This window comes from Antechinus flavipes, chromosome 2, assembly GCF_016432865.1.
Source record: "Antechinus flavipes isolate AdamAnt ecotype Samford, QLD, Australia chromosome 2, AdamAnt_v2, whole genome shotgun sequence".
Taxonomy (NCBI): Eukaryota; Metazoa; Chordata; class Mammalia; order Dasyuromorphia; family Dasyuridae; genus Antechinus; species Antechinus flavipes.
The window spans coordinates 485,601,645-485,618,406 of record NC_067399.1 but is presented as its reverse complement, the minus strand read 5'-3'; the positions used below and the strand labels follow the sequence as shown (position 1 = coordinate 485,618,406).

Sequence of the window (16,762 nt, the reverse complement as noted above, 5' to 3'; positions counted from 1 at the left end):
TGATAAGAGAAGACAGCATTTATGTAGAGCTATCAGTCCAAGCTACACACAAATTTGAGGATCGTAAGGTTTTTGAATCAGAAGAACCTTAAAAATCACCTAATCTAATCCCTTCATTTTAAAGATGAGGTTAACAGAAGACTTTTACCAAGGTCATGCAGTTCTAAGTGGCAGAAGAGTGATTTGAACCTAGGTATTTTAGTGTTTCTTCATTTTAGAGCACAGGCTAAGAGAATTTTTCATTTATTTTACAATCCATTGATTAATTTGTCATTAAAAAAAAATCCCTATTACAGTCATCCTCCAAAAGATAAGTGTCCCAAGGATATAAACCACCAATTCTCAGAAAAATTGCAAATTTTTAACCATCTGAAAGAACTGCAAATCAAAACAACTCTAACGTTTTACCTCAACCCCTGAAAACTGGCAAAAATGTCAAAAGATGAATATAGTTATGTTGAAGAAATTGTAGGAAAATAGCACATAAGTGCATTGTTGATGGAACTGTGAATCAGTACATCCATTCTGAAAAATTATTAAGTTGATTTTTAAGAAAATAAAAATGGATAAAAATAACCTACAGATAAGCTACTTTTTCCCTAACTACTGATGCCAATAGCACTACACACACAACGGCTGTTTGGCTACTCCTTTCACTATGTTCCTTGCAATTCCTGTTTCATTCTGAACAAATCTCCTTTTGTCATAGATTTCTATCCTATTCCTCTCTATTAGCCCTCTTGTGAGGCAGCCTCGTACTAATTATGCTAGGTCAGACCTTTTAGCAACACCATCCAACAATCTAGTCTGAAAGAGTAGAAAAAAAAAAAAAAGTTAACAAATCTTGATTTGTAGCCACCACTCAGGAATCATTCTTCCTCTGAATGTCCGAGTATTAAAATATTCTAACTAATCCAGACATGATGGCTGCTATATGCTGATCCCCAGATCACGATATCAACTCCCGGCTCACCATCTTCCTCTTCTCCCCAAATCCTATTCTTACACTAGAGAACTTCAAACCCATGTTTACTTAGCTCTCCAACTCCCGCCTCCCAAATCCTCAGTCTCCTTAAGGCCCATGACCTATTCCTTCAGTCACACATAAGAATAGTCTTACACTACATCAAATTATTACCTAAAATGGTCCAGTTTTCTAGGAGACACTCCTTTATCCAATTCTTGCTCATTCTTCACACAAGAGACCCTCAATAATTCGCACTTAAATGACCATAACAACTTTCTACACTATTTAATAAATTCCATTGGCTCCTGGTGTTGGTTTCTGTTTTAGCTTTTAAAGTTTTTTATAATCTAGCCCTAACCTATTTTCCCTGCCTCAACGGACATTACTTCTCATCCCAAACTGTGGCCCTGCCACACTGGCCTTGTCTCGGCTCCTCATACATTAATATTCCATCTTCTACTTCTGTGTCTTTGAACTGACTATTCCGCACTCCTAGAATGCATAGCTTTCCTTCGAAATGCAGCTCAAAACTAGCTTCTACATGAAGCTTTTACTAATTTCCTTAATCACATGACCTCTTCTCAAATGACTTTGTATTTCTTCAGATATATACATGTCTTTGTTATTTCTCCCACTGGCATATAAACTCCTCATGAAAAAGTTTCAATTATGATATCTGTATTCCTAGCACTTAGCACAGGGAGTGGCACATAGTAGATACTTAATAAATACTTGTTGGCTAATTAAGTTTGCAAGTTGGTTTATCAACAATTCTCTTTCTTTGACTCTGGAAAATTCATATTAGGGCTAACTTTCACAATAAAGCTTAAACATTTACCTGGCTGAGAAAAAACAAGTTGTGACAGGTGCTGCGCCAGTGTCTGAAGTGCTGAGGCTCCTCCAAGAGAATCTACATCTAAAACAGACAAGATACTGTGGAGGCACACAAGTGCCCTACATTGTATAGTATTCATCCTGAAACAAAAGTACAATGATATAGTGATATTCAGTTCAATGATCTATCATAAATTTTTAGTTTTTCTAAGGTGACAAGATAATAGAGTTGAATATTAACATTTAATGTAGGTCCCACATTAAAATTAATAATGCTTATAAACTTGGTGAAAAAGGAATCTTAAGGCTACCTTAAGATAACCTGAATTTTAAGATCTTCCAAATCAAATTACTTCTGTAATCAAGATGGCTCCAGAATAATTCATTCTTGAAGCAAGAGATACAATATATGCTTATAAATGGAAAATGATCGATAATTTCCTTTGTGATGAAAATGTGCAAAAACTGTAAAAATTCTTACTTTCTAATTAATGGCTTCCAAGTAGGATTTCTGGAACAGATGTCAATTGCCATGCTGTTTGGAAAGGTAATTTTCTCAAAAATCTAGGGTTTATAAAAAAGGACAGTTAGGTCATAAATTACTACACTGTAGCATTATTTTATAAATTTTTACTTCACTATTCATACTCAAAATGGGTAGTCTCATAAGTAAGGATTGGTCTAGGCTCACACTGTTTTTTAAAAGGATTTATTAAGTAATTTATATTACTCATCTCCCAAAAGAAGAAATCTAGGTTTATCACATGTGATAAGGTTATAAGTATTTTACATAAGCATTTTATAATGTTATAAGTATACCACTATTTATTTCTCAAATTGTTCCCATTATACTCAAAAAACCAAAAGCAAATAGTTTACCTTCTTGGGAATGAGGTAGTTTGTAAGAGCAGCATGAACCTCAGCAGAAAGGCAGAGTGGGGACATTAGCTGTCCATTGAGTTCATTAAAGGAATTATCCATAAATGCATCACTTTCATCACTACTAGAAAACTCATCCCATTCATCATCAGAAGGATCTGGGCATGAAAAATACAAACCACAAACAAATATAAAAAACAAGAAAGTGAAAACACTGCCCAACCTTCTGCCTCATCATTGCATGGCAAGCTTAGAGTAAAATATCAATCTAAAAAGAGTTAAACATACCATCACTGCAGCACATGTTGACAATAATCTCTAGGGCAATCTGCTGAGCTGTGAGTAAGGCTACTGTCTCTTTCAATTCTTTTTCAGTTGGCTACAAAAGGAACAACAAATTTTCAATTTTTGAAAAATAATTTCTTGACACTCTTTGGCTGAAGTCAGAAAGATTACTTTCTCATTTGGAACTAGGTATTGTAGAAAAAAATACAGTAGAAAGACTCAAAGAGCCAAAGTTGCAAAAGACTAGTAATTATAAATTGTGTATTTACCTTGAAATTAAGATTGTGTTAAGATGAAATTATTGATAAAAAGACAAGAGTTAGTTCATTCTAAATACATTTTCTATTAAGATCTTTATGGAAAGAGCCCACCACATGAGTTTCTACCAAGACTTAAATTATGACTTTCTTGGGACTAAATAAAATCTATACTTTAGAAAAACAAAATGCATAGAATAACAGAATAAAATCCCACACGAGCTATGTCCAAAAAAAGATATATTTCATTCTGCACTCTTGAGTCCTTTGAATTATGGTAGATTAATTATGAAAAGCAGAATTTCTAAGTCTTTCAGAACTGTTAATCTTTATAATAATGCTGCCAGTGGATAAACTCTTCTGGTTTTGCTCATTTCACTTTGTATCAGTTCACTTAAGTTTTCCCAGCTTTCTCTGAAACCATGTTCTTTATTTCTTACAGTAATTAGCATTCCATCAATTTTTTTTTTTTTGCCATATCTTGTTCAGCCATTCTCCCAACAGATGAAAAGCCCTTCAGTTTGATTGTTTGCCATCTCAAAAGGAGCTACAATTTTTTTTTATAGCCTTAGGATTTGTTTTGCTTATGAATAATTCTTCCTATTATCTACCCTAATTCTCAATTTCCCTTCTCCTCTCCTCTTTTTATTTTTCTGTTGAGTAAAATGTATTTCTGCAGCCATCTGCCTTTTCCCTCCATTGACCAATTCAAATAAGAATAAGGTCAATCCCTCCCATCAGTTTTTCTTCCTTGTTCATAATAGACTTCTACTTGAATACATGGATTATGAGAGAAAATTTTACCTAATCTTCCTCTCCTTTTCTCCCCTAGTATATTCCTTTTTTAACTTTTTTTTTAAATCAAGACATAATAAAGCCCTCTTCAAATGCTAATTAGAATCCCTAGATGACTCCTAAAAATAGGATTTAAAAAAGATACATTTATCATTTCCCCATACCAGAATGCAAACAGTTTATTTTTGTTTCATCTCTTAATATTATTCACTCATATTTATTTTTTATGCTTCCTTTGACTCCAATATTTAATATTAAAATTTTTAATAAAACTCTGTTTTCCTGAGGAATTTTATTTCGTAAAAGATCTATTTGTTCCCCAATAGGATTCTATTCCATTTTTTTTTTTTTTGAGTAAATTATTTTGGTTGGAGGGACATACTTTTACTTTCTGAAAAAAGAGTTCCAAGATCTCTGCTTCTTCATAGGGATGGCTACTTAATCTTGTATGATCCTGACAGTGGCTCCTAAGTAGCTGAATTCTTTCTCATCTTGTGGCATTTTTTTATTTTACAGGGAAACACTGATTTTGACTATAATATTCTTAAGAGTTTTCATTTTCATGTTTCTTTGAAGAAGTGGCCAGTGGATTCTATTTTACTTTGCTCTCTGATTCTAAGAGATCTGGGAGTTTTCTTTCATAATTTCTTAAAATAATATCTAGAATATTTTATCATTTTTTGTTGTTGTTTTGGCTTTTAGGTAGCCCAATGATTCCTAAATCATCTCTCTTCAATCCATTTTCTGTTTGTGCTATACCTTGTAATGTCTATTTCTGTCTTTTGACCTTAATATTTCTTGTTGTCTAATAGCATTATTAGCTTCTATTTGATCTATTCTGATTTGCAAGGAGTTTGTTGGAGGGAAGATTATAAGTTGTAAAAAGCTACATATGTGTCCTAAAAGAAATGACAAGCAAGATGATTTCAGAAAAACCTGGAAAAACTTACATGAACTGATGCAAAGTAAAGAGAGCAAAAAATAGAAAAATGTATACAGTAACAGCAATATTATATGATGAACTATGAATGGTTTAGCTATTTCTCAATAACATAATGACCCAAGACATAGAAAAACCTAATGAAGCATGCCATTCACCTCCATAAAAAAAAACTAATATTGTCTGAATACAGAATGAAGGATGCTATTTTTCACTTTCTTTCTTTATTCTTTTTTTTTAATCTTCTTGTATAAAATGACTGATATAGAAATGTTTTTACATGATTATGCACATATAACTCAAATATTGCTTATCTTAGGGGGGGGAATTTGGGACTCAAAGCTTTAAAAAAAACTGAACTAAAAAAGATTTTAAAATTCTTTTACAACAGATTTTGCAAGAGTTAATGTTGAAAAACTATCCATGTGTGAATACAGAGAGGACTGGCGAGACTTACATGAACTGATGCTAAGTGAAATGAGCAGAACCAGGAGATCATTACATACCTCAACAACGATACTGTTTGAGGATGTATTCTGATGGAAGTGGATCTCTTCAATAAAGAGAGCTAATTCAGTTTCAATTGATCAAGGATGGACAGAAGCAGCTACATCCAAAGAAAGGACACTGGGAAATGAATATAAACTGCTTGCATTTTTGTTTTTCTTCCTGGGTTATTTATACCTTCTGAATCCAATTTTCCCTGTGCAACAAGAGAACTGTTTGGTTCTGCACACATATATTGTATCTAGGATATACTATAACCTATTTAACATGTAAAGGACTGCTTGCCATCTGGGGGAGGGGAAAAATCGGAACATAAGTGAGTGCAAGGGATAATGTTGTAAAAAATTACCCTGGCATGGGTTCTGTCAATAAAAAGTTATTAAAAAAAAAAAAAAAAAGAAAAATTATCCATGTGTATGTTTTGAAAATAAAAAGCTTCAATAAAAAAAATTTTTAATTGTTTTAATTTGGGGAAAAAAATATTATCTCTTCCTAAGAAGAGATTTTTTTTTAAAGAAAAAAGAACAGATAAACATATGTATAAGGGGAGAATGAAGGATTTTACCTAACAGAGGATTTTCTATTTTATCCTGGAAATTTATTAGAGTTTACTAAGTATGGAGGTAACATGGTTATCCTGCTGCAGTTTACAGATTAGGCTGGAGACTGGAAATGAGACTCTACTCAGTTCCTAGGATCCAAACCACTTTCTCCTTGCTCAAGCCTATAGGCTATTTTCTCCTCATATTGAAAAATCACCTTTAGGTACTGGTCATTTTCTTACTCTGTCCTGGACTTATGAGCAGTAAACAACACAACTACCAGATGGTACCTCTATAAGTTTATGTCTTTCTATGCTGGGCCTAAGATCTCTTCTTACCCCAGTACACAACTTTTTCCTGCTCTGGAATTCTCTGTGCCACATATTACTAGACATGCTCTATCCTTAGAATCTGGATACCTCCTTGTCTCCCTAAAGGACAGATTATTCACTGATTTCTTCCTTCAATTTCCTGATCAAGGTTCAGTTCAGCATATTTTGCTTTAAGTATCTTTATACAAACTAGAATGCAAATGTAAGTGTAAAAAAAAAAAAAAACATTCTAATTTTTTCTTAATACTGTATAATATTGTGGAAAAAAATTACAGCCCTTCAATTTGGAACTATGATCAAAGGGTTAACAAATTGCACACCTTTTGATCCAGCAGTGTTTCTACTGGGCTTATATCCCAAAGAGATCATAAAAAGGGCAAAAGACTCCCAGGTGCAAAAATGTTTCTAGCAGCCTTTTTGGTACTGGCAAGAAACTGGAAGTTAAGTGGATGCCCATCAGGTAGAGAATGGCTGGATAAGTTATGGTATATGAATGTTATGGAATATTACTATACTCTAAGAAATGATCAGCAGGAAGATTTCAGAGGCCTGGAGAGATATACACAAACTGATGCTGAATGAAATGAGTACAACCAAGAGAACATTATACATAGCAACAAGATTAAATGATGATCAACTCAGATGGATTTGACTCTTTCTGCATTGAGAGAAAGAATTTTGGAGACTGAAATGTGGCTCAAAACATAGTATTTTGACTTTTGTTGTTTGGTTTTTCTCATGTTTTTTCTTCTTTCACCTTTTGATATGATTTTTCTTGCACAGCATGATGAATATGGAAATATGTTAGGAAGAACTGCCCATCAGCAAGGAAAACAAATTATCACTCTTTGCTGATGATATGAACCCCAGAGATTCTACTAAAAAGTTATTAGAAATAATCCACACATTTAGCAAAGTTGCAGGATACAAAATAAATCCACATAAATCATCAGCACTCTTATATATCACTAACAAAATCCAACAGCTAGAGTTTCAAAGAGAAATTCCATTTAAAGTAACTACTGATAGTATAAAATATTTAGGAATCTATCTGCCAAGGGAAAATCAGAAACTTTATCAGCAAAACTATAAAACACTTTCCACACAAATTAAGTGTGATCTAACCAACTGGAAAAATATTAAATGCTCTTGGATGGGGCGAGCAAATATAATAAAGAAAATAATACTACCTAAACTAATCTATTTATTTAGCACTATACCAATCAGACTATTTTAACAACCTAGAAAAATAACAACAAAGTTCATATGGAAAAACAAAAGGTCAAGAATTTCAAGGCAATTAATGAAGAAAAAAAAAAGCAAATGAAGGTGGCCTAGCTGTACCAGATCTAAAATTATATTATAAAGCAGTGGTTACCAAAACCATTTGGTATTGGCTAAGAAATAGACTAGTTGATCAATGGAATAGGTTAGGTTCAAAGGACAAAACAGCCCCCAGTTTTTGGGATAAGAACTCATTATTTGACAAAAATTCCTGGGAAAACTGGAAATTAGTATGGCAGAAACTAGGCATTGACCCACACTTAACACCATACACCAAGATAAGGTCAAAATGAGTTCATGACCTAGGCATAAAGAATGAGATTATAAATAAATTGGAAGAGCAAAGTATAGTTTACCTCTCAGACCTATGGAAGAGGAAGGAATTTATGACCAAAGAAGAACTAGAGATCATTATTGATTACAAAATAGAAAATTTTGATTATATCAAATTGAAAAGTTTTTGTACAAACAAAACTAAAGCAGACAAGATTAGAAGGGAAGCAATAAACTGGGAAAACATTATTACAGTTAAAGGTTCTGATAAAGGCCTCATTTCCAAAATATATAGAGAACTGACTCTAATTTATAAGAAATCAAGCCATTCTCCAATTGATAAATGGTCAAAGAATATGAACAGACAATTCTCAGATGAAGAAACTGAAACTATTTCTAGCCATATGAAAAGATGTTCCAAGTCATTATTAATCAGAGAAATGCAAATTAAAACAAATCTGAGATACCACTACATACCTGTCAGATTGGCTAGAATGACAGGGAAAGATAATACTGAATGTTAGAGGGGATGTGGGAAAACAGGGACACTAATACGCTATTGGTGGAACTGTGAATACATACAGCTATTCTGGAGAGCAATTTGGAACTATGCTCAAAAAGTTATCAAACTGTACATACCCTTTGATCCAGCAGTGTTACTACTGGGCTTATACCCCAAAGAGATACTAAAGTAGGGAAAGGGACCTGTGAAATGAATGGATGCCCATCAACTGGAGAATGGTTGGGTATGTGGTATATGAATGTTATGGAATATTATTGTTCTGTAAGAAATGACCAGCAGGATGAATACAGAGAGGCTTGGAGAGACTTACAGGAAGCAATCCTGATGCTGAGAGAAATGAGCAGAACCAGGAGATCATTATAGATCTCAACAACGATACTATATGAGGATGTATTCTGATAGATGTGGATTTCTTTGACAAAGAGATCTAACTCAGTTTCAATTGATCAAGAATGGACAGAAGCAGATACACCCAGAGAAAGAACACTGGGAAATGAATGTACTGGTTGCATTTTTGTTTTTCTTCCCGGGTTATTTTTACCTTCTGAATCCAATTCTTTCTGTGCAACAAGAGAACTGTTTGGTTCTACACACATATACTCTATCTAGGATATACTGTGCTATACTTAACATGTATAGACAGGACTGCTTGCCATCGGGGGGAAGAGGTGGAGGGAGGGAGGGGAAAAGTTGGAACAAAAGTGAATGCAAGCGATAATGTTGTAAAAAATTGCCCAGGAATGGGTTCTGTCAATAAAAAGTTATAATTATGAAAAAACAAAACAAAACAAAAAGAAGAAGAACTGCCCATGTTTAATCTATACAAGGATTGCTTTGCCATCTTGAGGAGGGGGGAATTTGGAACACAAAATTTTGCAAAGGTGAATGTTAAAAACTATTTTTACATGTATTTGGGAAAATAAAAAGCCATAAAATGAACTATAGCTATTCTGTAAAGATGATTAAAAGTTTATTCAAAGATTTTTTGGATTCCTTCCAAGACAGAATTAATAACTGATATGTCAACCATATTTTCAAAGAGATGTTATGTTTTCTCCTTAATGCTATTCAAATAGTTACAGATCAGTATAATGGATGTATTGCTATTAGAATTTAGGAACATAAAACAAAGGAATATTTTGGAATCATTAATTTTAAGTAAATGAAATAAAAAAAATCTAAATTAAAGAATTGATTTTTTAAATGGAGCCACTGATCAATTTAACAAACTTGCAATGCATGAGATTTTTAGGTTTAACACAACACCTCACAGAGTGACACATAAAACAAATATTTTTAAGTTGACATAAAATTACATCAGTGGTGGAGAGATTTATATGAACTAATGCTAAGTGAGCAGAATGAAGAGAACATTGTACAGAGTAACAATTATTATGTGATGACCAAGTGTGGTGGACCTAGCTCTTCTCAAGAATGCATTCAGATAGGCTCAGGATGGAAAATGCTACCCATTTCCAGAGAACTATAAAGCCTGAATGTAGATTGAATTTTTATTTTTTTTTCTTTCTTGTTTATTTTTTCCCTTTTGGTCTGATTTTTCTTGGACAACAGTACAAATATGAAAATGTTTAAAAGAACTGCATATATTTAACTTCTATCAGATTGCTTGCTGTCTTGGGCAGGGTGGAGGCAAGGGAAAGAAAGAATAAAATCTGGAACACAGTCTTACAAAAATGAAATGCTGAAAACTATCTTTACATATACCTAGAAAATAAAATACTATTTAAAAAGATTATAATTTTTCTTGTATAACAAGATAAATGTGAAAATATGTTTAGAAGAAGTGCATAAGTTTAACCTACACTGGATAGGGGAGAAAAGTGGAGAGGGAGGGAGAAAAATTTGGAATACAAGATTTTCCAAGGGTGAATGTGGAAAACTATCTTTGCATGATAAAAATACTTTGAAAATAAAAAAGCGATTATTATTTAAAAAAAAAAAAGTTTGCTTTGGTGACACACTGATCTTTATGGCATTTTAAGATCTATAAAATACTATACACATAGACATACATGTGTGTATATGTATGTGTGTGTATATATATATATGTGTGTGTGTGTACAATGTAAAAGTTCATCTAAATCTTATTACAGTAAATATAGATGATTATGTTCAAGGAGTCCAACTTCTTGTTCTAAGCAGTCTATTCTTCCCCTAGGACTCCAAGACTCAAGAATACTGACAGAAGAATATCTCTCTGATCATTCTATTAATAGGCTCAGCTAGGCAAGCAAATATATGGCTTCTATCACTTCAGTTTCTATTCTGTGTCACAAAGAACTATACTGCCTTTATGATAACAAAAATTGGAAATCAAGTCATTCTTACTGATTGGAAAATGAGTGAACAAATTGTGGCATATGAATGTAATGGATTACAGATAGGCCAACCATACAAATTCATAGAAAAATAACCACATCTATATGAAGTGATAAAGAATAAAATAAGCAGAATGAGAATATTGTACTCTATATTTATAGAATTGTAAACAAAACACCAAAGAGTAAAAGAATTTTTGATTAGATATAACGACTAATCTTGGTCCTGGACAACAGCTGATTAAACAAATTTCCATACTATTGATAGAGTGGTGAAACAGATGCAGAATGTTGCAAATATCATTAGATGAGAGGACTCTAGTCAATTTTTCTCAACTGCTTTTCTTTCTTATAAATGAGAAATATAAATGAATTTCTAATAAATGAGAATTTCTTTAATTCTATGTGCAGGTTATATCAGGATAGAATAAGGTACAAAATAAGTGTCAATAAAACAAGGAAAGATGATGAAGAGCTAGGAAATGGCAAAGAAAGAGATGATTCATGGCTACAAATATAGTTTAAAGATGTTACCCTATATTTTCATTGTACAAAGACAAATACTGTTAAAAAAAAATCATGAAAAAGAAAATAAGATTACTTTGATGACAAAGAAAAAATCTTTTGCACACACAAAAAATTTCTGCACGAATAGAAAAAGAAAAACAATGGGCCAGCTAGGTGGCACGGTGGATAGAGCACTAGCCCTGAAGTCAGGACGACCTGAGTTCAAATCTAGCCTCAGACACTTAACAATTTCTTGGTGTGGGACCCTGGGCAAATCACTTAATCTCAATTGCCTCAGAGGGGAAAAAAAGAAAAACTACCATTTGAGGGGAAAAAGTCATTGCTTCAATGATCTCTAATAAGAGTCTGATTTATTTATATTTAATTTAATTATTTAGAAGGGGAGAATATGAATACAAAACATTAAGAATGAAAAGATATAAAACAAACAACTCTCAAAAGAATGACATTAGGAACCACAGGAAAGATGGCTTCAAATGCTTAGTTATAAGAGAACTACTAATCAAAAATTCTCTTAAGTGGAAACTGAAGTAATGTCCATTAACTGGGAATGGTAACAGATTATGAAACATGAATGTGATAAACTACCATTCTGTAAGAAATGAAAAAGAGGACGATTTCAGAAAAACTTGGGAAGACTAAGAGGAAAACATCTGAAGTGAAGTGAGCATAAACAAGTGATTGTAAGATGGTAGTTACTAACAAAGGGTAATAATAATGAAATCAATGCTAGAAGACATTGTATGTATGTGTGTGTGTGTATATGTGTGTGTATATATATATGTGTGTGTGTGTGTACAATGTAAAAGTTCATCTAAATCTTATTACAGTAAATATAGATGATTATGTTCAAGGAGTCCAACTTCTTGTTCTAAGCAGTCTATTCTTCCCCTAGGACTCCAAGACTCAAGAATACTGACAGAAGAATATCTCTCTGATCATTCTATTAATAGGCTCAGCTAGGCAAGCAAATATATGGCTTCTATCACTTCAGTTTCTATTCTGTGTCACAAAGAACTATACTGCCTTTATGATAACAAAAATTGGAAATCAAGTCATTCTTACTGATTGGAAAATGAGTGAACAAATTGTGGCATATGAATGTAATGGATTACAGATAGGCCAACCATACAAATTCATAGAAAAATAACCACATCTATATGAAGTGATAAAGAATAAAATAAGCAGAATGAGAATATTGTACTCTATATTTATAGAATTGTAAACAAAACACCAAAGAGTAAAAGAATTTTTGATTAGATATAACGACTAATCTTGGTCCTGGACAACAGCTGATTAAACAAATTTCCATACTATTGATAGAGTGGTGAAACAGATGCAGAATGTTGCAAATATCATTAGATGAGAGGACTCTAGTCAATTTTTCTCAACTGCTTTTCTTTCTTATAAATGAGAAATATAAATGAATTTCTAATAAATGAGAATTTCTTTAATTCTATGTGCAGGTTATATCAGGATAGAATAAGGTACAAAATAAGTGTCAATAAAACAAGGAAAGATGATGAAGAGCTAGGAAATGGCAAAGAAAGAGATGATTCATGGCTACAAATATAGTTTAAAGATGTTACCCTATATTTTCATTGTACAAAGACAAATACTGTTAAAAAAAAATCATGAAAAAGAAAATAAGATTACTTTGATGACAAAGAAAAAATCTTTTGCACACACAAAAAATTTCTGCACGAATAGAAAAAGAAAAACAATGGGCCAGCTAGGTGGCACAGTGGATAGAGCACTAGCCCTGAAGTCAGGACGACCTGAGTTCAAATCTAGCCTCAGACACTTAACAATTTCTTGGTGTGGGACCCTGGGCAAATCACTTAATCTCAATTGCCTCAGAGGGGAAAAAAAGAAAAACTACCATTTGAGGGGAAAAAGTCATTGCTTCAATGATCTCTAATAAGAGTCTGATTTATTTATATTTAATTTAATTATTTAGAAGGGGAGAATATGAATACAAAACATTAAGAATGAAAAGATATAAAACAAACAACTCTCAAAAGAATGACATTAGGAACCACAGGAAAGATGGCTTCAAATGCTTAGTTATAAGAGAACTACTAATCAAAAATTCTCTTAAGTGGAAACTGAAGTAATGTCCATTAACTGGGAATGGTAACAGATTATGAAACATGAATGTGATAAACTACCATTCTGTAAGAAATGAAAAAGAGGACGATTTCAGAAAAACTTGGGAAGACTAAGAGGAAAACATCTGAAGTGAAGTGAGCATAAACAAGTGATTGTAAGATGGTAGTTACTAACAAAGGGTAATAATAATGAAATCAATGCTAGAAGACATTGTATGTATGTGTGTGTGTGTATATGTGTGTGTATATATATATATATATAAAGAAATAATAAGTTATGGGAGATGCAAAAGAATAACCAGCCATTAATCCCTATCATTTGAAGTAAGACTGAGAAATAGTTTATGATGGTAGAAGGGAGAAGTCTGAGAATTTAAAAGGGATCACCAAAAAATAAAAAATTTAATTCTAAATCCAAATGTTTAAAAATACTGGCAATTAAGTTTGTTGAGATTTTTGAAGCTTCTCTGAATTCTTGATATTATTTCTTATTATCAAGGCAGTAGCTAAAAGAATACAACACAAAACATCACCCCTCCAAAGCCTGCCCTTACCCCCAGCACTTCCATGTAGCAAAAAAAAAAAAAAAAAAAATCCAGGATGAAATAACAGATGGTGAAATACGATTCAATGTAATAAGAAAATGCATACAGTAATGTGCTAGGCACCGTGCTAAGCACTTTTAAATTATTACCTCATTTGATCCTCATAACACTGGGAAGTAGGTACTATTATTACAAATAGAAATTTAAGTAAGCATCTGAGGCCAAATTCGAACTGAGGTCATTCTGATTTCAGGTCCATGGCCCGATCCACTGACTGATCTATAAACTATCTAGAAAAAGACTGCAGACACCAAGATTATATGATGATCAACTTTGATGGCTCTTGACAACAGGGAGATGATTCAGGCCAGTTCCAATAAACTTGTGATGAAGGAAGCCAGAGAGAGGACTGTGGAACTGAATGTGGACCACAATATAGTATTTTCACTCTTTTTGTTATGTACTTGCATTTAGTTTTCTCTCATTTTTTTCCCTTTTTCATCTTATTTTTCTTGTGTAGCATGATAATTGTGGAAATATGTAAAAAGAATTACACACGTTTAACATATATTAGATCACCTGCCTGCTAGGGGAGGGGGGAGGGTAAAGGGAAGGAAAAAAATTAGAACACAAGGTTTTGTAAGGGTGAATAGTGAAAACTATCCATGTATATATTTTTAAAATTAAAGAAAAAATATCAAAGAAAAAAAAAAGAAAAAGATTATAGAACTCTGTCAATGTTAGAAAGTATTTCAGTAAAATATCAAGCAACACTTGGGCCTGATAATATATTATCCCACCAAATGTTTTCCAATCCATACCTTATGGCATTTTCATGGAAATACGAGAGAGATGATTTTAGAAGTTAATTTCACTGGAAAATCAGAGATGATTTTAGAAGTTAATTTCATTGGAAAATCAGTGAAAGAAAAATCAAAGGAAAAGGATGGATTAATTAATTTAAGTTGGCACCCACTTAACTTACTGGAAGTAGATCTGAAATGAAAGTTTTTCTTCTGACTTTTCTTTTGTGGGGAATGACTTCCATTTCATCATCTTCATTCAAATTATCACCATTCATTTCTTCTGTTTGCTCCGTCTCAGTCTCTGCAGCAGCATTTAACCTTTGAGTTTCAGCTTCCTTCATCTGAATAACAACTTCCCCAACATCTACTTCTAAAACATCAGAGAAAATCTTCAGGAGTGCATTTATGGTATCTGCTTGACTCTTGGAGGGAAGAATATCCTTTAGATTCCATACTGTTCCTAAGACAAAAAAATCATGAGCATAAAAACAATGAATCATCATATGTCACTCCTCTGCCTAATAAATTCCACTAGCTTTAGTTTATTTCTAAGATCGAACAAAACCCCTCTGGTAAGTCTCTATTCGCAATCTTGCTTTCCTACTTTATTAGATATCACTCTCATTCACACTCTATAAGGAGAGAGCAAAATTGGCTTTCTTGATAATTCTTACACAGAACATTCCATTTATTCCTTTTAGTAGTCTCCACTATGCCCTCTAGTTGCCCTCAATATGACATCTAGGTGCCAGCATTGTGTCAACTGGTGATATCATTGTGTCAAATATCTGCCCCCTTCTGTGCCATCTAGTTATCCCATTTTATCTAGCTCCTTCACTATGTCATCTAACTGCACCCCCATTGTGTCTATTAGCTGCCCCACATTAAGTTATCTTGATGCCCCCTCTACCCATCATGGTGCAACCAAGCTGTCTCCCCTGTGCCATCTAGCTACATCTCATTGTGCCATCTAGCTCCTTCCTATTGGACTTCCTCTGAACTGTCCCCAACTGTGCCATCTTGCTACACCCACTGTGACATCTACTGTGACTACGGACAGCTGTCCGCCACTTTGGCCATCTACTTGCCACTGGTGCCATCTGACCGTCCCCAACTGAGCCATGTAGCTGCCCTCAGTGTGGCACATACCTGCCCCAATCGGTGCCACCTAGCTATTCTCCCACCATTTTATCTAGCTTTCTATATTATCTAGTTGTCCCAAATGGACCATCTAATTGCCCAATATGACATTTAAATTGCCAGCATTGTGCCAACCGCTGGTCCAATAGTGCAAACTATCTACCCCCACTGTACCATCTAGCTGCCCTCCATGTGGCCTCTAGCAGCTGCTACTCTGCCATTTATTTCCCCCTGGTGTGCCATCAAGCTTAACCCTCCTATGCCATCTATCAGCCCCCATTGTACTGTCTATCTGCACTACACTGTACCATCTAGTTGCACCCAATGTGACATTTAGGTGCCAGCACTGTGCCAACTATCTGACACAATTGTACCAAAACTAGCTACCCCCCCCCACTATGCCATCTAGTTGTCCTCACTGTGCCACCTAGTTACCCTTCATGTGACATTTAGGTACCAGCATTGTGTCAATTGCTGCTTCCACTGTGCCAAATAAATGAACCCTCTGTGCCATCTAGCAGTGTTCCCACAGATTTATTTAGCTTCCTTCATTATGTCATCTAACTGTACCCCACTGTGTCTATTAGCTGGCCCCACTATCATATATAGCTGCCCCAACACTTTGCCATCCACCTGTCCCCCTCACTGGCTTGCACAAACAGTAATCTATGCCTAGAATGAATTCTTCTCTTCACCTGTCTTTGAGTCCTTAGTTTCCTTCAGAGTATAACTGAAGTGCCATATCATTATAGGATTTCCTAGGTTCTTACCAAACTATTTTCTATTTATTTTATATAATCACATATTATCTACCATGATAGAAAATAAATTCCTTAAAGAGAAGGACTTTCCTGTGTATCACCAGTGCCCAATAC

The 16,762-nt window shown here is 33.8% G+C and overlaps 1 protein-coding gene across 2 annotated transcripts in view; it reads right to left on the bottom strand.

The window, feature by feature from the left end:
• HEATR3 (HEAT repeat containing 3) overlaps positions 1–16,762 on the bottom strand; it is a 53,082-nt gene that overhangs the window by 21,423 nt on the left and 14,897 nt on the right. For both annotated transcript variants that reach the window (XM_051979813.1, XM_051979814.1), the window contains 5 exons: positions 14,927–15,207; positions 2,969–3,059; positions 2,681–2,838; positions 2,283–2,365; positions 1,806–1,942 (listed from right to left, as the gene is read on the bottom strand). In XM_051979813.1, coding sequence (XP_051835773.1) covers positions 1,806–1,942; positions 2,283–2,365; positions 2,681–2,838; positions 2,969–3,059; positions 14,927–15,207 — 750 coding nt within the window. The remainder of the gene's footprint in view (positions 1–1,805; positions 1,943–2,282; positions 2,366–2,680; positions 2,839–2,968; positions 3,060–14,926; positions 15,208–16,762) is intronic.